A 26,053-nucleotide genomic window follows, 5' to 3' on the forward strand; every position below is an offset into this window, starting at 1 on the left:
CAAAGAGCTTCGAATGTAGCTTTAATGAAACACACACTGTATGACTTCAGGCTTGCCAAAACAATGATATATCTCTATTTTATTTTGTCTTTGCACCATGCCTTGTGCAGTAGCGCCACTTACAAGCGCTATGCAGTGTAAACATTAATATCAAATTGGTATTGCTTATATTTATACGTGATTGTATCAAACCCAACTTTTAGCAAATTCCATGAAAACACAAGTTTTTATTGCATTTTTATATAAAACAGACATATGAAGGAAAGAAAACGCTTGCACAGTTCTCTAGACAAAACACTTGGCTGAATTTAATCTGTAGACGCATTTCAATACTCCAGCAGAAACTGTAGAGTTAAATTTTGACTGTGCGCTTCAGATCGCTGAGTTCTGATTGGCCAGAAGTTTTGAGCGGGGCTGGGCTACAATCATACGCCGATCGCCTGGTACCGGAGTCTGCCGCTGATAGTACTGGAATTACTAATCCAATTTTTAACTTGATTTCGTCTCAAATACACACGCACGCGGGAGGAGAGAAAGGTACACCCCACCAGTTTACACTCAAGAGATCTGCTGGAATTCAGGGAGATCTGACACGACTATTCCCACAGTGGGAATACTGCGGATCTCTGATTATTAGTACTGATGGAGGAGTGCACTGCACATTGGAAACACATGAAGAAGCAGTTTTAAAGGACTTTAACTTTTCATAGGGGCTGCTTTAGCACTTTTACATTGTGTGTTTACGATTCTGAGATCCTACAAGTTCTGTACATTACGTATTTTAAACCTTTTGACCGGGATACAGCTGCTAGCAGAATAATTCAGCCTGTAGTAATCGCACGAGTTTTGTGTTCGGCGACTGCAGTCTTGCGGAAAACCTGGGACTAAGAATCAGCGGGAAGCATATGTATCTAATGGACTTAATGGATTTATTAAAAAAAGTAACACAAGGGGTATAATTTAAATATGGAACCTGCAAAAGGACTGTAAGCGTGCATCAAGTGGAACTGCAGGTATGCGGTCAGTACATTCTTGCGCTGCGGTTTTACCGTAACTCTTGAATCAATGTTTATTTACCGTGAAGCCTTTACCTCATGTATCGTTTACATTTGTGTTTTAAACAAACCATGGTTGTTTGACTACAGTAATCAGTTTATTAATGCACTACAATTTAATATTGTCCCTGGTTATTGATGTATTTTATTAAGCCTAATTTGATAGGTAATTTGATGGACATGCATGCAATTTGACGGATACGCAATAGTGGTCACCTATTTATGTTGTATCATTAATAAAACAAAATGTGTGTTTCTGAGGCGAATGATGGAATGTGAAGTAGCCTATTGACTGTACACAAATTTAAAAAGACTGAAGCTCTGCCATACTGATGACAGACAGTTCATGCAACAGTTGGCTAATCGTTCGCTAACTTAGTCTTATAACATGTTTCGAAATGGTATTTTGGCATGTATGAACGAGAATATGTATGGTATTTGCAAAAAAACAAAACAAAAAAGCAAACAAACAAAAAAAAAACTTTGACATGTAATTTTATTTATTTATTATTCTGAACTGCGTAACCAGAACAATATCCATTACCGTATAGACTATATACGTTAAATATTTCAGACTCCCTGTTACAAAATATCAACAGGTGAGGGTAAAATATCTCCATATATCCAGTTTGCTGTATCGTTTCAGCAGGCTATGCTTTTCCTCGAAATCTGTTATAATCACTTAAACATATAAAGTACATGGACATAACATTGTTTCATACATTTATAATAATTATTGTGTTTGTGTGTGTTTCTGTGATAAATATAGCCAGCAGTTGGCACAAAAAAAGATACTCAAAGTGTAGGCTGTTGCATAAAGCAAATGTCCTGAAGGAGGATTATACTTTTTTTTTTTTTTTTTTAATGCATTTCTATTAAGAGCTTTCGTTGCAAATTAGCAGCCAGTGACAATGTGTAATTACTGTACTTGTTGGGTTGCTTTGTGTCCCCGGGGCACGAAGACTTAAACTGTGAGTTTACAAGAGGCAGGGATTCGGACTAAGCGGGCGTTTTAACGAAGAACAGCTAATACTGCTATCAATAATGCACAATTTATCAGCAGGAATTTATTAAAAAAGAAAGCTTTATGTTTGCATCTAAGACATTTGGATAGAGTTTTAAATGCGTGCACAATGTTCTCATAAAGCAATAAATAACACACGAAGATGCAGATTTTACACAGTGCTTTGGAACCAGACAGAAGCTACAATGCTATTGCAAATCCTAACCTAAACTGCACACTAGTATGCAGCCTACCAAAAGTAAAATAAAAAAAAAATCAATAAATCCATCAAAAATCAAAAAATTGGATTATATGTGTGCTAAGGATTATCTGAACAATGTAGATTTATTATTATTATTATTATTATTATTATTATTATTATTATTATTATTATTATTATTATTATTATACAAAGTAGCGTCATAAGTACACTAAACAAAACGAATGCGTTCTGCATTGTAAAGAAAATCGAAAAGAATAACTTCCATAAGTAGAAACAGAAGAACATATGGATAAAGTAAGAGCGAGTCATTTGAATGAGGGTTTGTGAATAAAGCAGAATCTGTTCCTAGAATGAGGTCTTCTTGGCTCACGTATCTGAAGTTAACAGCGTAAGGATACATGACAAGTTTAGCGTGTTAGATTATTAAATACCGCGTGTATTGTTACTTGTGGCAAGTACAGTACTCCAGTGTTATATTTTTACAACGTCTGGCAGTACTCCAGATAGTGCTGCAAAACGCATTAAAAGTGTCTGTTTTCTGGGTCCTTAAAGGGTGTTTAACTGGTGATTTAACATTTGGAAAGTCATGCTAACACCCAGGTTAATTGAAATGTATTGCTTTTATTTTTATTTTAGATTAGAAAATCGGAGGTTTCTCAGTGTCAGGATGGAATTTTTACAGATTGCCCTTCTCGTTTTGGAGATAATTGCATTCACAGACTGCGCCAGGGGTAAGTAAAACGTGAATGGCTATTTGAATACCCGTGCATATCAAAAGTGTTTACTGTTGCAAGCTAGACACCTTTCTTTCTTTCTTTCTTTCTTTCTTTCTTTCTTTCTTTCTTTCTTTCTTTCATATAACCACTAACGAAAATCAGAAGTTTATTATGTCGTTTGTCTAACGAGATAACCCCGAGACACCCCTTCTTGTTTTTGTGTAAACATTCTCAGATAGATTCTAGTTCTCTGTGAAGACAACAGCAACAACAACAACAGTGCCATTACTGTGTGTATCAGGAGTCCCTCTCTCTGCTTTCCCAATTGCAGACCAAACAAACACTTAACCCTAAATCACACAGGCATCACTTCTCAACACCCATGTATGTTTTACTGCAATTATCAATACCAGATGGAGGTTTGTGCAAAAACAAAACAAACCCTCCTGTTTATTGTTTAGCAAGATCACTGATATGAGAGTTTTTTTCTTGGTACATTAAATCTGATTTCAAAATTGCCGTCATAGTAATATGCCCACAATCGTAGCGTGCAAAAAGTTGGGCGTCCTGTGAGGTTAGCCATGGGCTGTGAAGGCATGGAAGGTTCTGGAAGTGCTTAGTGTTCTTCAACTATAAACGTTAATATTTCTAGCCAAGCAGACCAAAGAGTCGACTTCTCAAAGTGATTTACTCCACAATGCCATTAATATCTTTATCAGAAAGGAAAAAATGCACCTGATTCACTTACCAGAGCAGAAATGAATGGCATTTAATTGAGAATTAGTCCTAAATTGTTTTGTAATTAGTAATTTGTAATTAGTGTTTTTACTTTTAAAAATAAATGAGAATCTGACCCAAAGTCTGATTAGTTTAATATATATATATATATATATATATATATATATATATATGTATATATATATATATATATATATATATATATATATATATATATATATATATATATATATATATATGCAGACAGAAAAACATGGTGTGTTTTTCACAATTTATAAAAACATCCCTTATTCCACCTTAAGAAGTAATGAGGGATTATATAAAACAGGCAGATAAGGCGGTTACATGAAATATTTTGTGCATGCGTACTCGGACATAGTCACAAAATCTTTCTATCTCTCTGGCTACTTCAGCTGTGTACCTCAGACATAACATATGCTTTGCAATATTGTGCTATGGTGCCTAAACAGATTAAATCTCAAACGATTGAACAATGATGCATTCACTGAAAAAGCAACCCTTTATTTTATTATTGCTTAACTGAAAGTAAACAAAAAGTGGAATCTAATAACCGTTTTTTATGCATTGTGATGATATTGAAAGATCAGCATTTTTTAAATTTTTTAAAACTTCATTTTAACTTTGGTGTTCATCAGATAAGTAAATGAATTCATCAGATTTTTAAATAAATAATTCATGAGTAAAAGAAAAAGTAAGGGGAAAAATAATCTTAAAACAAAGTAGTCTTTTGCTAACTAAAACGACCCATCCCCAAGAAAAGTGGTCTGGACTATTGCTTGTTCCACTCTCGGCTGGAGATACTGTATTTGAGTATGCAGGTTTTAGTGCTTTACCATATTGCTGTAATGTAAGCATATAGTATACTAGCTATTAATAAAAGTGCTTTGGAGACAACATTGGAAAGATCCTTCTGCCTTGACTTTTAGTCTATACTCTGAGCTACACTCGCTCCTTCATTGAAATGGCCATAACCAAAGCACCCCCCCCCCCCCACCACCATTGAAACTAACATCTGTTGTCAACTACATTACTGAGCCAAGCATACAGGAAGCTGATTTGTGGGCTGCTATGTGAAGCAGTTTAAAGTCATGCTTGCAAGGTGATTTGTAGGCTTGTCAAAAGGTGTTATTTATGGTTGTCTACATGGCTGAAACAAGAAGGAAGCGCTGTTATGGAAAGGGCTTTAGCTCATTTCTATTGTGAATATCCAAGCTATCATGCTGGCTTTGACTGTTTTTCTGTATGTGACATACAGCATGCGTGATATAAGGGACATATAGATCATTAAAATGTATTGCAATATACAATACAACACTGAAAAAGTCTGGCTCTAGGGAAGTAATGCAGGCAAAATATAAGTGTAGTATCTGAGATTAGTGTGTGGAGAAAGCTTTTGGTCCAGCTACGTACACCAAGACCCACATTCAGTTGTTGCTGTGAAATTCCACGGTCATTGGTTAAAAAACGAGAAATCTCCCATAACTTCAAAACGCTCAAACAAAATACAAAGTAACGCTTTAAAAAAAAAAAAGAATGTCAAGGCCAGGTTTTACCTAATAAGAAGAAAAACAAGTGGTTATGATTTTCCTTCTTTAGTTAAAGCATCTCTAGATGGTGTCATTGGACTTGAGTTTGAGTGTGAAATCATAAAAAGTTTGTCAAATAAACACACGAAGAAGGGAAGTATACACGTTTGCGAAGTTGTGAAGGAATGTTGGCTGCCACAGTAGCGAGTCAATTCTTCCTCTCTCCCAAGTCAAACAAACACAGGCTGCTAGAAGCTTTTGGAGTCGTGTTGATTACACAGGCCTGCCATTGTATCTTCTCTCCAGTACGACAACCCCCGTGTGGTGTACACAACCTAACTTCATTATTTAATTAAAATATTTCCAATTTTTCAGGAAGGAATAAAGCCAGGCTACTTCCGCAATGTAGCATTTGAACTTTCCGCGCACACACACACACGCACACACACGCACACACACACGCACACACACACGCACACACACACGCACACACACACAGATACACACACATGAGCAGAGCAGAGAGAAACTTTAGCTTTTTTTTTGCGTAACAGTAGAAGTTGACATTTTTTTTTTGGTATTGGCATGACAGGCAATCTTTTCCCTCATGCAAGTGAATTTACTTCATGGAGCATGTGTAGGGTTTGGATGTCATAGCCAGTGGTTTTTGAGGAATGAATAATACAAGTGTAACTAACTACTGTAGATTTGTCTTGGCTCCACAGGCGTTAGGCGCATGACAGTGAGTGTAGAAAGTGCTGGATGTTGCCTAAGACTAATTTACCAGGATCAGGCTCATGTAATATCCTCTGAGTTTGCATAATGCCTTTTTTAACTGTTTATATGTGTGTTTTAATCATCATTTATTACTATTTCTGCACTCATGGTTATTTGGCATATTTAATAGTCACAGCATATTTTACCTTTAGGGAACAGTCTCTGAGCAAGCCTGAGCAAGGTGGAATTTCTGTAACAAGATATTTTAGATCAATGGTGTAGTCCTAAATTGGAATGTACCAAAAGCCCACTAAAATATAGATTTTCCTACAAAGAATTATTATATGAATTCACCTTTTATTTGTATACTAGGTAATGCATTTATCTAAGTGCTACAATTATTTTCACAGTGTGTCAGTAGCAGCTTCGCTGTCATTCCAGGAAGAGTTTTGTTTGTGTTTGTGTCCACAGTGGTAGTTTTGTGTGTAGCCTTCTTAAAGTAGTTCGTAATAGTAGTTCCTAATGCTCTTTTCATTGCATCAAGAGGACTACTGAGTGAATCAGACCGTTGTGCGGGAGATGTGAGTCATGTGACTTAGCCTGCCTATCATGTGAGTTGCAGCTCGACTACACTGCTTTAGACTCAGTAGAACGACTAGAATGATATGAGTAGAATGGTATGAGTAGAGTGATATGAGTAGAATGATATGATTAGAACAATATGAGTAGAATGATATGATTAGAACAATATGAGTAGAACGATATGAGTAGAATTATATGAGTAGAATGAATACTCATATTTAGGGTTAAGTTTAAATACTGTTATTCTTGTGCATTTACAGAACTTTGTATTCCAAAAAACATTATTTTAGTGAATTGGATAGGGTATTTTTGTGTGCAGAAAACTTTAACAGTACCTCAGAAGCAGTTTTAACTTTAAATGTGTCCTACTAAAACTTAACAGCTTATGTAGAACATCACTGATGAAAGCAACTCAAATGCACTGGCCTGGGTAGCCCAGGCTGCACACTAAATGAAACACACAGATGATGAAAACCTTTCCCGTTTCAGATATCTCACCCCAAAGCAGAGCGTTTTCACCTAAAAACAACAACGAAAAAGCCGACCATGCCCTGTAAAGGCTTACTCGTTCATCAATATTTCTTTCCCTTTTACTCTTGTGTTTAGAATCACTTTTAGGCAGATGTGCCTTAACCTGTTGTTCCTAGTCTTTTGTTGTCTCCATGTAGTGAGTTTTGACAACCTGTGAATTAACTCACTTTTGTGATTCTGACAGCTCTACAAAGCAGACCACAAAGACAGCGTCTGGGGACGATTCCTGGCTGTTCCACAACTAAAAGCAGCTGTTATTTTAAAGAAGGGAGCTTCTTCTTTGCAGCAGCCTCAGGCCAATCCTACCACTTTGAACAGAATGCTGACACTTTTTTTGGCTTGTATGTGAGGCGTGAAGGGCCACAACCTTTAGTGCCATTACTTCAAGTGTTCAAAGTGTCAGACATATCTCATATCATTCACAGTGTGTACAGACATTTCACATCAACCATTGTTCTCCACACCTACAAGGGGATCGTCCCCATTTCAATATGCAGGTAGAATCATTTTCAACATTGTACAGTAGATTCGGGTATCATGTGCTCTAGTTTTTAGCTAAATTAAATTGTTACAGCTGATGTAAGGCTGTGAGGTGCAAAGAGGTCAAATGACTGGCCAGGGACTTTTCACTGAGCTGGGATACAAGCCCAGCCTTCATCTCAATTATAAAAAAAGAGCATTTGCTGAATAAATACAGTTTAAAATTACCTGAAAGACTAGTCCTTTCATTATGTAACTTTCTTTCTTTCTTTCTTTCTTTCTTTCTTTCTTTCTTTCTTTCTTTCTTTCTTTCTTAATAGACTTAATAGACTGTGGACCTAATGATAATTTTGTCAGAGAACTTCTCTGTTGGCCTCCAGAGTGTAAACAGGGTGCCCCATCAACAAATAATATAGATTGGATAATCAGGCTAATCAGACACACAATGGAGGAATACCCTTTAGTCTGCTGGCCAACTTCTCTTCCGTGGGGAGGGGGGGCGGTTAAGTGGAGTTGCTCTGGAGATCTGGTTAAGCTCAGCTTGTGAAAGCCGAAATATGTTTACCAGATCTCAGTTTCAATTTCAGTGTTTGCTTGTGTTTCTGCAGGGTTGTTGTGTCGGCTTTCTAATTAAACTCTGTTTTAGATTAGTTTCTGTTCTTGTCATTATCAATTTAGTTTGACCAGCCCAGAATCTCTTCTATTTGTACTGTATGTTATTCTAATTTAACCCTTTAACTTCTGGAATCAGAACTAGCCTCTTTCCAATAACTGTACGGAATGTACACACGTGGTAAACCTAGACCAAACTGAATGGCATGTCTAGGTTGTGGCCCTGTACTGCGTGCATTTTGTGTTAATCACTGTCTGACCAACTTCTTCCCTTCCCCTTGACAAAGGTATGTAAACATACCTAAACATTGGGAAGTTGGCTCTTTTGAGCAAAAACTTTTATTATTTAAGTATTTTTAAATAGTCAACACATCTAACCACGATACAATAACAATAAACAAAACAAATGTTTTGCATTCATGAAATTTTTCCCTGGTGCTTCAAAATAGGGGCTGTAGTTGATTCTAATGTAACCTAAAGGTAGTAAAATGGAAGAGCGCTTTTGGTCCACGTTTTCTGGCAGTTAAATAAAGCAGGAGTTTAAGTTTACTGAATTGGGCCTAATGTTTTGATATGAGGTACAACATAAAGATGTTTTTAATGATTTCTGGCATACTCCAGGAGGAGTTGTTTTAGAATGGCGCAAAAAACAAACAAAAAAAAACACATGTCGTTGCCTTGTTCTTGGTGTGTAGCGACTCACATACGATGATGTAAGTGTAATGGTCACAGCAACAGCACGCAACACAGAGCAGGCACACACTGCCTCCATTGTGTTTAAACATTGCAAAAACTCACTAAGGGATCGGAAGGAAATATTTTTTTTTCACCCCCTGGAAGCATTGGTTCCTAATTACAGTATGTAGCTACATTTGGGCTTCTCAGATCCGGCTTGCATTACCTTATGTTCCCATGGTGCAAACAACTTTTTAAGGGAAGCGCTTAGTTAACCAATAAGTTCAGGAATTATTGTGCCCTCTCGTCTCATTTCTATGTGGCTTGGAACAAAATAATGCTTTTGAAAAAACAAAAAAACAACAATACCCCCCCCCCCAGCAGCACCTCCCCAGCTGGTCACTGTAAGAACTGTTTGGTGATTGTTTTCAGAGGCAAGCTCTGCTCTGCTGAAGATGTGTGAAATTTGAATGTAATTTAGGCGTTTTGCTGGGGCTGCTTATGCCATCAGCGACAGGGTACCTCTTTGAAACAGACGTTTCATCCCAGCAGGGCATTCCTGTATAAAAAGTTCTTTGAAGAAATAAATACAAGCAAGGATGGTACCTCCTTAACCAAGCTAGAAGAATGCTAACTTCAATAAGCACCTTCAATAAAAGACAGTTGAGAGAGAGAGAGAGAGAGAGAGAGAGAGAGAGAGAAATTTATTTGACTCCTGATATTTGACTCATGTTTACACATCTTTCTCTCATATTCCTTCCCTCCCTCCCTCAAGTTTATTACCGCTGTTTGGCCAGAGGAAATGTACTAACATACTCTACCCCCTTTCCCTCCTCCTTCTTTCCCCTCCAGTACTGCAGGCCATGTTTACAGAGTCTGGGTCCATTTAGAGAGAACAATGGGCTGATTATTAAGCCCTGCCCTGCTCTATTAGTCTGACACACCAGAGGTCATTAGCATTAAACACTTGCTGTCCCTTTAAAGAAGCTTTCTGCAGTTGGTTATTTATTTTCTCCTATGGTGCAGTTTCAGTCTCCGGCTGTAAAGTTCAAACTTTTAGGACTATAAAGTCCAGTGATTTTACTGTGCCATTGCACAGATGAAACCTGCATTGCAGAGTCCTGTTGTTAGCATTCAGTCATCACATTTAAACACTTCCCTTTCCCTAAAACCCAGGTGACCAAAAGCGAATCTGAATTAAAACACAAAACGAGGAAATGCCGATTTTACTTTCCCATGAGCTTAGAAATAAAAGCAGTTAAGAAAATGGACAGGAAAGCTGAACCAGTGATAATAATAAGTTTGAAGTTTTTTTCAAACTTTCTTTTTTCCTGCTGGTGCCTGGAAATAACTCCAGCATTCATATTGTAATGATTTCATCTAAATCTGGGTTAATACACCTTTAAGACTCCCCTCGTAAGCTGTGACTGACAAGTGCTCACTTTAATATCTGGAGGCACAAACACACACCATTGTTCTCAGAGGAAGTCTGTATGTGTGTATTAACAATGTTTTGTTGTTGTTATTGTTGTCTAACTTGGGTGCCAACAAATACAAGATCAGTTTATTTTGCCGGCATGTAAATCATTGTTACAATTCCTTAATCTAATTTCCTAGAGTAAATAACACAGCAAAGACCATGTGGGGTAAGTGACTTGTTGCCTAGTAATCCACAGGATTTTCAGAGCTGTGAAGCCAGGAACCACAACACACAAAGTACTGAGGCCAGTGTATACAAACACACTACAACCATCTGCATTACAATAGAGGCAGAACAGCAGAGGACAAATATAAAGAGCACAGCAAGGGACGTGTTGAAAAGTCCCTGTGTCAGGTAGACCTGAAATAGTGTGATTGTTATTAAAAGCGCAATCCATAAAAGAGATATTTGTTCAACTGGTGTTTATATTGTAAGAGTTAGCATACTAGCGGGTTAATTAGTGTACTCATGGTAAACTAGAGAGTAAAAGTGGCTCATTAGACAAGCTGTGAAGCTTTCTTTTTATCATTGTAATAAAGCTTCATTTACTGCGACCTAAACCAAGCAGGTCTGTCTGTCTGCCGGTCACACATATGTGTTTACTTCCGTTTAGAGAACTGCTTATCAAATTGTGACAAAACTTGGTTTCACATTGGTTACATTCTTTCCCATCATTTCTTGAGAGTATCGGAATCGGGATATTTGGAGCAACCTTTGCTTGTCTGCCTGTCTGTCTATACATAAGAACACAAGAACATGAGAATTTCCAAAAGAAAAGTGGTCACTCAACTCATTACTACAGGCTAGCTGATTTACAGATTGTACAAAGCTGTAGCAAATTGCAGAGAAGCTGAAAGGCAATTGTTGTCAAAGCTTTGGAAGCCTGACCTATACAGTATGTAGACAACCATTGCCTGTTTATCCCACAGTCACTGATGTGTACTCTGTGTGGGCCTGCTCTAGAGTGAAGCCCTGCATAGCTGCTTCCCATTAGAAAGGAAGGAGGTCAGGTCAGAGTTAGTGCCCTGCTCAGCCCCTAACCAGAGGCCAGTACAATAACATGTCAGGTCTCCAGTGGGGGCTGTGGTTTCTTCCACAGCTTTCCCTTATCTTTTTTGTTTCCTCTTCCTTTCAATTGAGAAAAGCCACACCACCTCCCTCAGCTGTTCCCTCAGTCACGTTACAAATGAGATGTTGAAAGTGACCCTCAGACTTCAGACAGCTTCTCTTGTTGGCCTTTCTCTTTTGCTTGTCAGTTGCTGTCGAGCAGATGTGTTTTATAGCTGGTGGTTTTTTATGCTTTTTCTGAGCTTGACTTCGTGAAGTGATTTGAATCCAGTTTAAGTCTTGACAAAAAATAAGTTTTGTAACTGTCACACAGTAGATGAAACGTATTCTGTTTTGAAACATGTCAACAAGATTATGTGAGAATATTTGATATAAAGCTAGCATCATGCTGTTTCATTTGAACTTGTCTGTTTCATTTCTGTGAGTACAAGCCCCAACCTCTCATTCCTGTTATAACATAAAATGGTGGTCCTTCATGGTGGAGACAGCAATCCATTTTATTTTTTGTTTTCTATTTGGGGCACCTTTTAAAAGTTATATAATTGGTAGGTTAGTTTGTAGCTGTCCTTCCTAAAAATATCTGTTAAAAAAACATTCCCTTGATGTATTCAACTGGTTTGCTGAAAAGCATGTTTTATTTTTCAATTGTTTAATGGCCAAGCTAGTACAGTATAAATGTGGTGGTGTTGTTTTTTTTGTGAAAGACTGCAAGCTTTACATAGTCCACATGAAACACACTAAACTTTGTATCAGGACCCTCCTCCCAGTTTGATCTACTGCATGAATTCAAAGTAAGGAGTGCTGACAAGGAGAGCTTCTGCGGGCCCTTGAACTGAAGTGACTGGCCACGTCTGGGCTGTGGTAAGCTGTAAAATGAAATGGACAAATAGGGTTTTGTCTTTATTTTCTTTTAATGGATGTTTGACTCTTAGACAACAGTCCGATTGAGATTAAAAAAAGAAAAGCTTTTCAAGTAAAGAAAAAGAAACGCTAATGGGGTAGCAGTACAGTATTTACTTACGGCATGAAACGCGCTGAGAAAGGTGAAACAGATTGAGCAGGGAAGGGAGGGTCGGAGGGCCGCTGACAGCTGCATTAAAACTCTTTTAAGGCATTCTTTCATTCTCAGGGCTGAAGCATTCCATACGTAAAGATTCACATATGGATGGTCTCTGTCAACTGTTTGATTGCTGGGATCCTGATCTTTTATTTCAGGAAACGTCAGAGCCCTTTTTGGCTTGCAGGTGCTTGATGATTCATTAGTATTGGGGGAATGGTAAGAGACATGCATTATACAGTATTGAGGCAATTGTAAGAGACATGCATTATACCGTGGTTGTGGAGCTTTTCACTCGACCATGCTTTAGTTTGTGTGTGGGGTTATTTTAATGTTGCAAAAACAAACCACACAATTATGCTTTGTTGGTTTACACATGTTTCTGAGGCCAAGAGATTTTCATTTGTTGTTTTAAAACCTGGTGATTTAATTGCTGATCTACCTGCTAACTGCTTCTGTGCTATCGTCTTCATATTTCTTCTGTGCTATCGTCTTCATATTTCTTCTGTGCTGTCGTCTTCATGTGAAATTTACTTTTTAAAGAAATAAAAAATAAATACAAAAAACTATAATGGCTTTGACATCTGTAAGCTATATTTCTGTGTGCTACAAATGCTCAGTTCCTCCACGTTCACCGTGATAGTCTTCCCTGGAGGCAGACAGTCTGTGTTTTTTTAGCAAGTTGAGGCGAGATCTACAGGAAGTGTTATAATACGGTTCCAAGAACCTGGCACAGTGAAAGATTTAGGATAAAGGCTTCAGTGAGAATAAAGTACAGGAGAACAAACACTATTGAGTAATTTAAGCTGTAGTATTTGTATTAATTGTGTTAATATATCTACATAGTATATTAACATACCGCTCTAGCCAAAAGTTTTGCATTATTATAAAAATAAAATAAAAAAACTATATGAACATAATTTTAATCTTTTATTTAACATCATGTAATCAAAGAAATTAGAAAATAATATTACAAAAGTCATAATAGTAGTACAGTATTTCATGTTAGATTTCGAAATACCACATGTTTCCATTTTTGTCAGTTTTTCGTTAAGTATATGGAAAACTATAAATCAGTCATTCATTATGTTAACGTAACATTGTTCAGCAGGTTTCAATCCACTTTATGAAGAGAAATGTGTCAGTTCTAAAGGGGTGATGCAAAACGTGAACATGACTAATACTGTAAAGTGAGGCATTATTGTAAATTTAATTTAAAAAAAAATACTACACTGACAAACTTTGTTTAAACTCAGTCTTTGCTGTGAAAAGATAATTGAAACTCTCATATAGTCACGCTAAGCGATTCCTCTGTACTGAAACAGTTTAACTTCTGTGATAAACTTGAGTGCTAATTGCCCTTCTACTTTAAATCTCTCTGAATGATATATTATCCATTAATTAAGTCATTTTTGAAGTCTAGTATTTTGTGGCTTAAGCTGCAACTCCCATTATTTGGAAGTACAATTATGTAATTGGATTATTTTTGCTTTCCAAAGTACTGGTAAAGCAAGAAGGTTTGTCAGCTTGTTTTAATGCATTTGCCTCAACATTTAGTCAGTAATACTGCTTGTCATGCTGCAATGATAACATGTAACAGGTACATAAAACAGCCCCACAGGGGTCTTCTGACAGCTTCCTCAAATCACCATAAAACAACGGAGAGAGTCCTTTTGGGTCTTAAGGGCTGAGAGGGTTAAATGTTTGTCAGAACATAAATAAAAGGCTTGACTAGCCTCAGCAGAGGCTTACTCTAAAGAACAGTGCCAAACAGAGTTATTTCCATGGAGTCTGCAGAAAAGAATTTTTTTTCAACACGTCTTTTTTTCTTTCTGAATTATTCATTGGAAACCTCCAGTGGTTTTGACTTCTTCCTCGTTTTTAGTTCTGCGGTAAAAGGCTGATTGAACGCGACTAAGGCAGTGGTAATGCCTGGCTGAGTTTTAAGAAAACAAGCTCAGAGCTGGCTTAAATAACTTCACTGAATGGACCTTGCGTTATCACCCCGGCTAACCCCCATTAAGCTGAGCGTTGGAAACCCAGCATTGTCTGCAGAGAATTTCTCTTCTATGTATAGGCCCCTAAATATCTGTGTGCGTCTTGCTTTCAGTCAGTTCCCTTGAAGAATTGAAAATATTTCCAGTTAGGCCATGTATTTTAATGAACATAACTTTTTAACTCAAGATGTCAGTTACTGACTGTGTGACGCAATACTACTATGCTAAAAGAAGACTGAAGACTGAAAATGCTTTTTAATGACAAACCCCCTGCATACCCCATTTGAGTTGTGGGCAAAAACTTGCACCCTAACACTAGGCAGTCTTGGAAGCTAGCAGTGTAACGTGTGATGTAAGCTAGCAGTGTAATGTGTGATGTAGAAAGGATCGTGCTTCCTCAATGGCTACAAGTGTCAGTAGGTCATTATTAGTTGAACAAAGCAATAGTGGAGAAGTTGAACAATTACATATTTTTTTTTCTTTTTGGTTGGGCTGTGAGGTGTCCACTGATCAATACTGGGATCAATTGCAATTTTTTTTTGCCGGGAAGTAGGGTAGAAATCAGCCACATAACAGAGAAACAGCAGTGATCTAAAAGTATTTGCTGTGTTTGTGATTGAATCCCCCCCCCCCAGTCCCTCTTTTTGTCCTACTCAACTTCATGACAAACCAGCTGTTAATTATGTAAAGCAATTCACCACCAGGTCTGGCTCCAGTCTCGCCCAGCTGTTGCTTATTTTCCTCAGCCTTAGGTTGTCGCGAGGCCTACAGCTGTGCAGAGGTCAGGCCTGTAGCTTGCCTGCCTCTCTACGCTCCCAGAAGGGAAGAGATAAGGGGACATCTTTTAGCACTTGTTTCTCTGGTCAAGCTCACATACCTGCGGCCTCCATGTAAATATGTCTTTGATTAAACTTTGAAGGGCAGAGACAGTGACATAAGTTTTTGGACTAGCTTCTGTACCAGCCAGTCCTGAGATTTCCTGGCTTAATACCTGTTTGAAAGAGCCACCACTTTCAGAAAGCAGGGGTGCCCATCTTAGCCCTGCATATACAATAAAATACAGTTGTTCTTCAATTATTTCAAGGAAACATTTTCTAGAAATGTATATACATTTATAGGTTTACCTATATATCAGACATGTACAATAAAAAACATTTTCATGAATTGAATGACAAAAGTGTACTGTAACGATATATTTCATGATACCACGTCTACTAAGTTTTTTATACCCTAAACGGCAAGATGCCAATAAACTAGCACGCTTAGCAACAAAAGTGTTGTTGCGCCTGTTCTTCAGATTAGTCGGCCTGCCGCTGGTATTGTTCAAACCTGAAGATTATGTTAAAACATGGCTAGGCAAAGGATGGGATGCAGCTACCAACACTAACAATAAGACATGAAACCTCAATCCACAAGCACATTAGAAGCAATATATGGAAGCTACTGTAAATCAAGGTTCAGTACATTAGGTCTAGAAACAGAAATGCTGTCCCTCTTCTTTAATTGTAAGATCCGGGACCTTTTTGTTTACAAATTAACCCCTGGTGGTGCCACTATGATGCTAAGTTATATAGAAGTGCGTCATCTGCTGGTTGTGGTAGGTCTTGTTTTTTTTTGTGTTTTTACTCAGAGGTCATCAGTTATGCAAGTGTTTAATTTGGTAACAGTTTAATTCAACCCAGCTGGTTTTGTACATGCTGGTGAGTCATTGTGCTCCAAGTATCTGGACAGCAGGAGGGTTGGTTTCCTGGCTCTTATCCAGTTTTTTACAAGAGGAAATTTACTATTATTTAAAAAATTCAGTGGATGCATTTCTCACACTGGTTGTTGTTGCTGTTTGTGCGGGCCAGCGTGAGGTAGCCTGCTTCACAGCTGTCTGCCGTCCTTCTGATCTCAAGGTACGCAGAAGGATTAAAGGCACCCGAGTCACTAGCCATCGAGCGTTCCTTTATTTTATGTCATTTATGAAAGCAAGCTACCACTGGAATGCACTGCAACATTTCTAGGATACTTGTAAGCAGACAACAGCAACGGAAACACAAAATGAAATACGATGGATTTATTACAAGTCAGGGATGGAAATCTCCTGTTCTTTTTATTTGATTTTACATTTTTTTTAAAGGTCTTTGCTAAGGTAGAACTCATTAATACCTCAGTATAACACTTCATGATTTGAGCTATTAGGCGAAATGTATTTTTTTTTATATTAGCTGTTGATGTAATCTAGGTATTCAGAAGTGTGATATAGTGTCTGTAAATTGTCAGATCTGCTTACTGTAGGTCTCCCGTTTTCAAGCCATAACACTGGATAAACAGTCTGCTGGGCAACAGGTACAGTTTGTTAAAAGGTTGATGGGCAACTGTTTGGCATTTCAAGCCAAGAAAGAATTGAAGATCCAGTTAACTGTATGCTAACCAGTTTTACATTCTTGCTACAGCATTGGATTCATTTAAAACATTAATATTAATTCATACAAAAATACAGTGCTGCCTTATTTACATATGGGTCAAGCAATCAGGGGTGAAAGCACAGGAGCTTTCACATATGGTCTTATTGATTTTTTAACTGAGAGTAACATGTTTGATTTAAAAAATGTGAAGGTTTGTTTGAATAGCGCCGTACAATTAACAAATGAAATACAAAAGACGCAGGTCATGTAATTGCAGTAGGTTTAGATGGAATGCAGCCCTAGGCCTAGGTAGCCTGATAGCCGTCTTTAACAAGTGTGCCTCGCTGCCTTTCCTTCAGCTCGAGCACGGCCGGCCTCTCCTGGAATAAAAGTTAAAAAAAGATTGCATCTAACAGGCCGTCGAGATTGTGTGCAGTTTGTCCTTGTCGTTTCTCCCCTCTACCGGGCTGTTTGAGATAAGCAGGCTGTGAAAGGCTGTGCTTAGCACCATGTTGGTCTAATCAGCGGACGAAGGAGGAACTTGATGTGCTCCTTTGGCAGAGACACCAAGATAAGCAGAGGGGTTGATCTGACTGATCCCTTCACGTAGTGAGGGAGTTATCAACCTTCACATTATTATTATTATTATTATTATTATTATTATTATTTATTTCTTAGCCGACGCCCTTATCCAGGGCGACTTACAATTGTTACAAGATATCACCTTATTTTTACATACAATTACCCATTTATACAGTTGGGTTTTTACTGGAGCAATCTAGGTAAAGTACCTTGCTCAAGGATACAGCAGCAGTGTCCCCCACTGGGGATTGAACCCACAACCCTCCCATCAAGAGTCCAGAGCCCTAACCACTACTCCACACTGCTGCCTGCCTAACTAGTGCTGTATCAGCAGGGAAGCTTCCAATTCATTTTTAAGTCAAGAAATGTGTAATTGTGCAATCTGTTTTAACAATAAGCAAACAAGCTGAGTGTAATAGCTTTAGTGCCTTGAGATGAATGGGTGTTTAGGGGTTCTGAGAACATACGCTGATAACATGCCTGGCTCAAAGAGAACAAAGTCATTGTTATTGTTCATTTATAGCAAACCAGCTAAGATAGAGTGTGAGGAATAGAACACTGAGACAAAAACAATTCCATAACAGGGGTTCTGTTATAACAGAGTATTGCAGCATTTCATTTACTGCATTCATGTCTGCAATATTTGCGGCTGTTATCTCCAGGGCATCTTTGAAGATGTATTTTAAAGAAGTGATTTTCTTATATTATCTTAATTACACTAGTCTTTTTATCCCTAGCCACCTTTTCTTGTGTTATAAGTTAATAAGTACAGTTGATCCTGTCTGCTTTGGTATAAGAGTTTATTCTCTTGAGCAAAACTTATTCTAAATCTTGCTTTAATGTAAATGGTCTAGTTGCAATCAGACCTTGTCATGCAGTGCTTGAATTGATTTTGTACTAGGAAGCAACAATTTTCTTTTTTTAATTTATCAATAAAATTGTATTTGAAAAATCTGGACTACTGTACATGTACTGAATTAAAGTAAAACAGCAAAAACAAACAATAAAAAACTCAAGAACCAAAATAATTGTATCACAATGAAAGGGGGACCAGTAATATGGCTGCTTACAATAAAAAAATAATAAAAGAATTGGACTCTGTTCAGGTCAAATCAATCAGAAAGAAATAGCTAAAAAGGAATTTTTTGTGCAGACAGAAATAATGTTCTTGTTGTATTTGATTCTCCTTTGACATGATGTGGCTGTTTCTTTTTCTTTTTTTCTTTTTTTAGAATCTCCAATTATTTTTACCCGTGATTTTCTCCCAATTTGGAATGCCCAACTATTATTGTTATTTTTCTCCTTCGCCGCAGCGATTCCCCACACAGCTCAGGGACCCGGGACTCAGTGTCCTCCTATCCCACGAGCCAATCGGCATCTTTTTACACCCAGGAACTCGAGAGCGGATGTCTGCAGGCTACCGGCCTCTGGAGGACAAATCGCCCAGCAAATCTCCGCCCCCAAGCTCACTCGGCGCCTGGCCTGTAGAAACAGTCTAAGCCAAATCAAGTTTCTATGACATATAATGTACTTATGAGTTCCCGTATGTGCAGGCACAAGTACTGTACAAACTGTACAATCACGGATTGACTTGCAGAAGAGATTATACAGGAACCCAATATTAAGACTTCATTTTATGCTTAATCTTGAAGGCACTGTGCTGTGCTTCGACTTTGTTTTTAACCTTTGACCGTATTAATGGTACACACCACTTGCTTTCAGAGAGTTTCGATACAAGCTTGTGTTCTTTGATTTCCTCAATAGAGTCCAATAATAGGTGGTGTCCAGTTGAAATTAACCTTGTATCTGCCGGATTGTTTTTAACCTCTGAACATATTTTATTCAAAATACATACTTTGTCACATTTCCATTTTACTTCATGTGTACAAACCATTTATCCTAATATGAAAGACCCCTTGACCACTGGGGATACTTTGTTTTTGTTCACAAAAACTCCCACCTCATCCACTCAGGTTGGATAAATATGATGTTAATTCATCCTCATTTCTCACTCAGTCTTTTGCAGAAAAGATGTCACTTAGTTTAGATTAAGTGGTGGTTTCCTGTCTGTGAGAAATTGATGAATTGGACACATTCATTTAATTTAGTCTTCTTGCAATAACTCTGGAGAATTAAAGGTGAGTGTAGTTTTGCTTCCCAAGTCACTTGTTATCATCCAGACTCTCATGTGGTAATTTGCAGTTACCTGATAATCCTTGCAGTTCTGTGCCCCAGTTGTTTTTCACACAATTGCTGTCGAGATCCGGAAGCTTATAAACTTTCATACACTATCTCGCGAAGGCAGAGCTTCTCTATCTAAGCACAAATGTGTGCCTGTGTCTGGATTACCATATGGAAATAGTTTGGAATAAATGATGAGGTGTGGGAACTTTATTTTGGAATATAGTAAAACACACATACTGTATACAGTTTAAAGTAAAAATGAGTCTGTAGCATGTAAAAATTAATTTCATGCAACTACTGAGAGAGAGAGAGAGAGAGAGAGAGAGAGAGAGAGAGAGAGAGAGAGAGAGAGAGAGAGAGAGAGAGAGGGGGGAGGGGAGGGGGGTTCTGTTTAACTGCTGAGATAGTGGCTCTGATCTGTAAAGTGATCCGTATGTAAAACGCTGAACAAATTGTCACTCGTGGGGCGGATGTCGAGATGTAATGACAGGTACAGCAGTACAATGATGACAGATTTATTTTAGACAATATTCACAGACAGTCTGAGAACCCTTAGGCTGTCACCAGGCATGTTATAGGCCCAGTGTCTCTGCAGTAAATTAATGCACCACCTCTCAGCCCTGTGATAGGCAATAATAATATTATTACTCAACATCAATATAAACCAGCTCAGTACCCTTATAAAAGTTCACTATGGTAAAAGAACAGCAAAGTGTAATAAAGCATAGTGAAAGCATGGTAAAGCATGGGTAAGCATTGTAAAAAATTGTGAGGTACAGTATGGTAAAAGCATATTAATAAACATGGCAAACCAGAGTAAACTATAATAAATGCATATTAGAACCATAGGAAAAGCATAGTATAAATAAATACTGTATATATCTAATAAATACTGTATGCAATGATAAGGTTCCCATTGCATATCAGTTTAATCCATTCCAGGTTTCCAAGTAATTAAGTGCTGTGTACTGTACAGGCAGCAATCTCAGGTATTCCAGGAATTGCTCACAGTGCTTTAATTTGGCATACCTGGTACAGTGTGCTTCCCTGCATTTCTCCTGAAGAATGTGCTTTCACGTATTCATATTGTAATATTTGCATGTAGATAATGTAGGTTAAAGTAACCATCCCAATGCCTGCCTGGCCTAAGATAGCTCTGGGGCTGGGATTGCAACAGCTAAATGATCAAGTTTGATTGGTGATAGAAGGCTATGCCACAGAACACTTGTCACAGCTAACGGGTACAGTGTACTTGGGCACTATTTGGCTATCTTGCTGTTTTGCTTTGGTACAGGTATGTCAAACATTAACTTACAGGGAGACAAACACACAGACAGGCGTCCTTGCAGTATGAAAGTTCCCCTTCCACAGAGGCCTTAGTGTGGTGACACAGCCACTTGAAATGTCTTTGAATCCCGTTGTTTGTATTAGGCTTGTGTACGATGGAAATGCTGTCACAATAATATTAGCTTTACTGCTTTATTCTTATTTACTCACATATAATACAGGGAAGCATGCTCATTTTAACCCCACTCAAGGGTCAGCGGGGTACATCGGGTAGGGATATGTATTATCATTCTTTATTTCATTATGATAGACTGTGGAAGATGCAGAAGGTAAAACGTTTTTTATGGAAATGTAGAAATACAATGTGCTCATCATAACAAATTCTGTGATTGAGTTATCAATGTACTGCTGGTTTATCGATTTCAGAAAGCAGCAGGTATAATCTTATAATTTACAGTTAGTCTCTTGCTCATTTAAAGTAGTCTGATTTCTAGATAACGATTGTGTCCGCAGCTATCTTGGTTGCCCATGAACTCTCCGCCTGGTAAATATTTACAAATACAAGCATGTAGGGAGCTGACTCTCAGAGTAAAACACCCTGTTCTGGATAGATAATAATAGGCAAAAGCATTCGACCCTGGAACCAGTCTTCCAGTTATCAGTGCAATGGAGGCAGTGCCTTTTAATGATTAAACAGACTGCAGTTTATCTGAGTTGTTGTGACACAGCTTAGCCGTGCACATTCATAGCTGGCAACAACCCTTACAATATATTACTTAGTTAGGCTCTTCATTTTATATTATGAAGCAATATAGTAATGTGTGTAATCAGTAACAGCAAAGGAAACTCAAGTAGATGCTGTGATTACCTTGGCAGTAAGTGCCTGCTCTAAAAAAGAAAACCCCCGGAAAACACAGAGACTTTGATACTGCCCATTGCGTTGTATTTTTTAATTTATGATATTAACATTTCTGTAGCGAGCAGGCGTCGCAACTGAATGGCAGCATGGCTGTCAGTTGGATTACTTTGACAATCAATCGTGCTTTTGGAAAAGAGCAGTTAAAGTCTGAAACGTCAAAATAATTCAAGAAAGACTTTGGAACAACTTTACAAGTTTACGCAATCTAAAGGAGACGGTGGCCACGTTTGTTCAAAGCTTGGTTCCAGGGCCCCCATTCCCCATTTCTACCAGTATACCTCGCTATGATACCATGACTTTCAAACAGGGCAACAACAACACTATTAAATGTATTGCATTTTACTACAGTGATCGCAAAAACACACACTCACAGAGACAGTTAGAAATTAACCTTTTTTGCTTTCGCAGCGACACGTCTCAAATTTTAGCTGAATAATCCCTTTTTCAGGAAATCTGGTGCACGATCAATATCTGAGTCGAGTCAAAGGTTACTGCGACATTGTAGAAAGTAAATAGTTTTTTTTTATTATTATTTTCATGTTTAGGAAAGAAAAGTTTCTCTCCCCTGATGCTACTGTGACAGGCACAGTCAAAAGCAGACGCAAAGCAATACTTAGGTTAGGAATCAGGTCCAGCACATTTCCCTTGTAAATGTAGTCGAGCATCGCAAAAGACGAGAACGATACATCAGCTGGAAACGCATTTATTTAAATTTGTTTCCAAGTTCATTCAAACACGCAGCCCTAAGTGTGTGAGACATGTATTCCCCTCAAGTCTGCAGCATTGACGGCACACTTTGCAAACTTTGTTTGTAGTGTGTCGACATTTGTTTTTTTTTTAAATGTCTTGATTACATGGGACATACTGACATAGACTTGCGCACAGCTTTAAACTCTGACGCGTTGTGTTTTTTCTGTTTGTTGCTTGCAGCGTATAGATACAAATAACTGTAAAATGGCTGGTGCAGACTAGAGGTGAATAATAGAAAAAAGTAGAAACTGAGCCACGACAACAGGGGCCCCTTGCTGCCTTGGGGGCCCCATGCAATTGCATGGGTTGCATGTGCTTAAAACTGCTACTGACAGGAGAACAAGCTGCCCAAGGCTGTAACTTTCCCCCCTCTCTTGATGCCTCTGTTCTACAGGTTTTAGTCTGCCGCCCTGATTATCAAAACAAGATTGACAGGGAATGACCGATAGGCCCAGAGCAGAGATAACAGAAGTCTGTTTTCTTTTTTTTAATTCTTTTCCTCTAAAGGAAGTGCCTCACTTTTTCTTGTACGAGTTCAGAGTGCGGAACAAGGATTGCAACCTAGATTTCATGGAAGGCTGGGTTTCTTTTCTTCTTTTGGGATGCAAGTTGACTTTTTTTTCCTCCCCCTTCCCGTGTTTTCACAGCTGACATGGGTCTGTGCTGTGAACCTTAGGTACCAGAAGGGTATCATTGCTCCAACCCCGTCTTGGCCCCACACACTCCCGCTCTCCTCTTCAGCTGTTAGCTGTCCAAGCTGAAAACCGGTTTGGTTTCATTTGGTATTCAATAAAAAATTATTACATGAAACCCCAAAAAGAGCTGAGTGCAGGTTTCCTCAATTCCCAGCTTTGCCACTCACTCACTGTACAGCGTGGGCCACAGACAAGCCACATGACCACTTTGTTCCCCCACTCCCTATCCAGGTTCTGAATTCAATCATTTCTCTAAAGTTAGACATTTAAGGTTTACTGCATTGCGTTCATTAATCCAAGGTCTGGGCTTTGAGGTGGCTGTAGGTCCCATACCACCTGTTACAGAGCTGCAGGGGATTACATTTTGGCAAAGGAACTAATACAGCACCCAACTCATTCACTGGCAAAATCATTGCATTGCATAAGGTTCCCTTCTCATTATGTTGACCATAAGCCTTTCCTCAGCTAAGTAATCAATACCCTTATATGAAATCGCACCACTGCTGTAAGTTGGTTGCCTCTTTAACCTCATCTCAGAATATCAGGGGTTGAACACCAGGGGTGCGTTCAATAGGCAGAGCGCTCCAGAGCGTTACGTGGCGCTTTCTGTTGAATGACCTGCACGCCGATAGCGCTTCTGAACTGTAGCGAGTCAAACTCAGAGCTGCTTTGCTGGAGGTCCAAAATGGGCGATCTGCATTATCAGGGATTTTTTAAAATATGGATTTGTATGACCAACACAAGTCTGATAAGTAATATTTTGGTAAAGCTTTATATTTCGTGGCATAAATTAATATTAAATAGATATGCAATTGCATATTAAATCAATAGCTGGTTTCTTGCTAAATGTTAACCAAATGTCGATAGAAAATGTAATTGCATATTATGTCCATTTATATTACGTTTTGTTACCCTTGAAAATATGTAATAATTTCCCATTGTTACATGTCCTTATTGAAAATGCAGTTAATCTGATTTTAATGTTAATAGAAAGTAACAAGGAATAATTGAACGTCAATTTAATATCAATTGCATATCTATTAAATATTAATTTAACATTAATTTAATATGAATCTATTTAATATTAATTTATGCCACGCAATATAAAGCGTTACCAATATTTTTGTTGTGATGTTAGCTTTTTAAAACTGATTCTGTTTTCTGTGTTAATATTGTGACGACTGTATTAGAAAAGGAAACATGGACTGTGTATAACTTGACAAATTTGACTTGTGCCTCAAGATGTTAAACCAAAACAACTGTACAGTAGTAGTAATTAGTAGTAATAAAAAAATATACAAAAACTGCAAAACTTGCTTGAAGCAACTGTTTTAATACACAGCGATGTATTGCCTGCTATTGTGAAGCTGCTTGATCCTAACACACCGTTCAATAACTGTTAACATATGTTACAGGGCGCCAGGAGAGAGCACTCTGCTTATTGAACGCACCCAGCTTGTGTGTAGCAGCTTGTCATGTGAATGCTATGCATCTAGGAATTGCCAGCTGAATGATAAGGCAGTGATAAACAGGAGCAAATATGCAAGCTCTCTTCATCCCCCTCCCTACCCCTTCTTCTCAATAAAACAATACCCTTGCCCTTAGTTAATATATCTAGAATCGGGGGGTATTGCAGAAGCAATGCTCAATGGGAGTGAACACACTTTGCTTTATCGTGTCATGTTGTTGAACTGATGACATGCTTGGTACTCTCGGCCTAGTCCATGCTGTCTCTGCCTGCCTCCTTTGCATATCTGTGTTCCTGAAGGTTTCAATGAATTCCCAGGCCTCGCTCTTTCTGGGCTCTTGATAACCAGCAAGGGCTAAAATACCACAGGCTTCAGTTATTAACTAATGGAACGTGATAAGCCAGGAAAACTTGTGGTCAGAATCTGCAGTAATTTAGATAGGACGGCTATTTGGGGTAAAGCTGGCTATCTGTTGCAAAAGTGTAAAGTTTCTTGTCAAGTGCAATAGAATGTCTAAGCATGCTCATCAAGGTGTTTATGCAGCGAGCCATGTGGGGAATTGCTGCTGTGAGGAGAAAAGCGATTGGGCAATTGGGAGAAAATCGGGGGAAAGATTACAATTAGACACACTAAATAAAAAATAAAAAATAAAGTTTCCCCTCTCAATGCCTCTGTTCTACAGATGTAGTCTCACCATCTCAGGCGGTGCAAAAGAAAAAACACTTCCATTTTATTTCATGTTGCTGCTGCTACCTGTATTAAAGAAGAATGTCTTTGGAGTGCATGCATTAGGGAACAATAGAAAGAGTGGTTTTTACTGCAGTTAAATCATACTTTAACTGTTTACATGCAGTTCTTGATGCAGTCAGTTAAACAACCACTAAAGGGGGGAAAAAGCGGTCTTTATAACCAGCTGGTTTCCAATCCTGGAGATTTAACATGGAAATATGTAACATGGTGATTCATCAGTGTGGTCACTTATACAGATGATCGTTAGAACAAGTTTGACTGCATTTAGAGTTAATCTGTAATCTACACTCTACAGATTAATTTGCTGTTTTCACTGCAGGCAGACTGAAGTTGCTGTTTTCTTTTACTGTATCAGTGGCTTGGCTTACATGCATGTGAAAATGGACTCTACAGTCATGACCAGGGGTGTAGTGCTGGGGGGTCGCGGAGGAAGCGCCGCCCCCCCCCCCCCCCCCCACTTCTCTTGGGCAGGGAGAGCGCCGCTTCCGTACTTCACATAAGAATATTGAACTGTTTTGCTCCTATTAATATATGGAGATATACATG

The 26,053-nt window shown here is 38.3% G+C and overlaps 1 protein-coding gene across 2 annotated transcripts in view; it reads left to right on the top strand.

Moving 5' to 3' along the window:
• Nucleotides 1–411: 411 nt before the first annotated feature.
• LOC117420654 (fibroblast growth factor receptor-like 1) overlaps nt 412–26,053 on the top strand; it is a 106,017-nt gene continuing 80,375 nt past the window's right edge. Inside the window, exons 1-2 of one of the 2 annotated variants that reach the window (XM_059034229.1) lie at nt 412–1,020; nt 2,918–3,012. In XM_059034229.1, coding sequence (XP_058890212.1) covers nt 1,016–1,020; nt 2,918–3,012 — 100 coding nt within the window. In that variant the 5' untranslated portion in view covers nt 412–1,015. The remainder of the gene's footprint in view (nt 1,021–2,917; nt 3,013–26,053) is intronic. The other variant, XM_034034166.3, reaches the window with a different exon arrangement.

This window comes from Acipenser ruthenus, chromosome 1, assembly GCF_902713425.1.
Source record: "Acipenser ruthenus chromosome 1, fAciRut3.2 maternal haplotype, whole genome shotgun sequence".
Lineage (NCBI taxonomy): Eukaryota > Metazoa > Chordata > Actinopteri > Acipenseriformes > Acipenseridae > Acipenser > Acipenser ruthenus.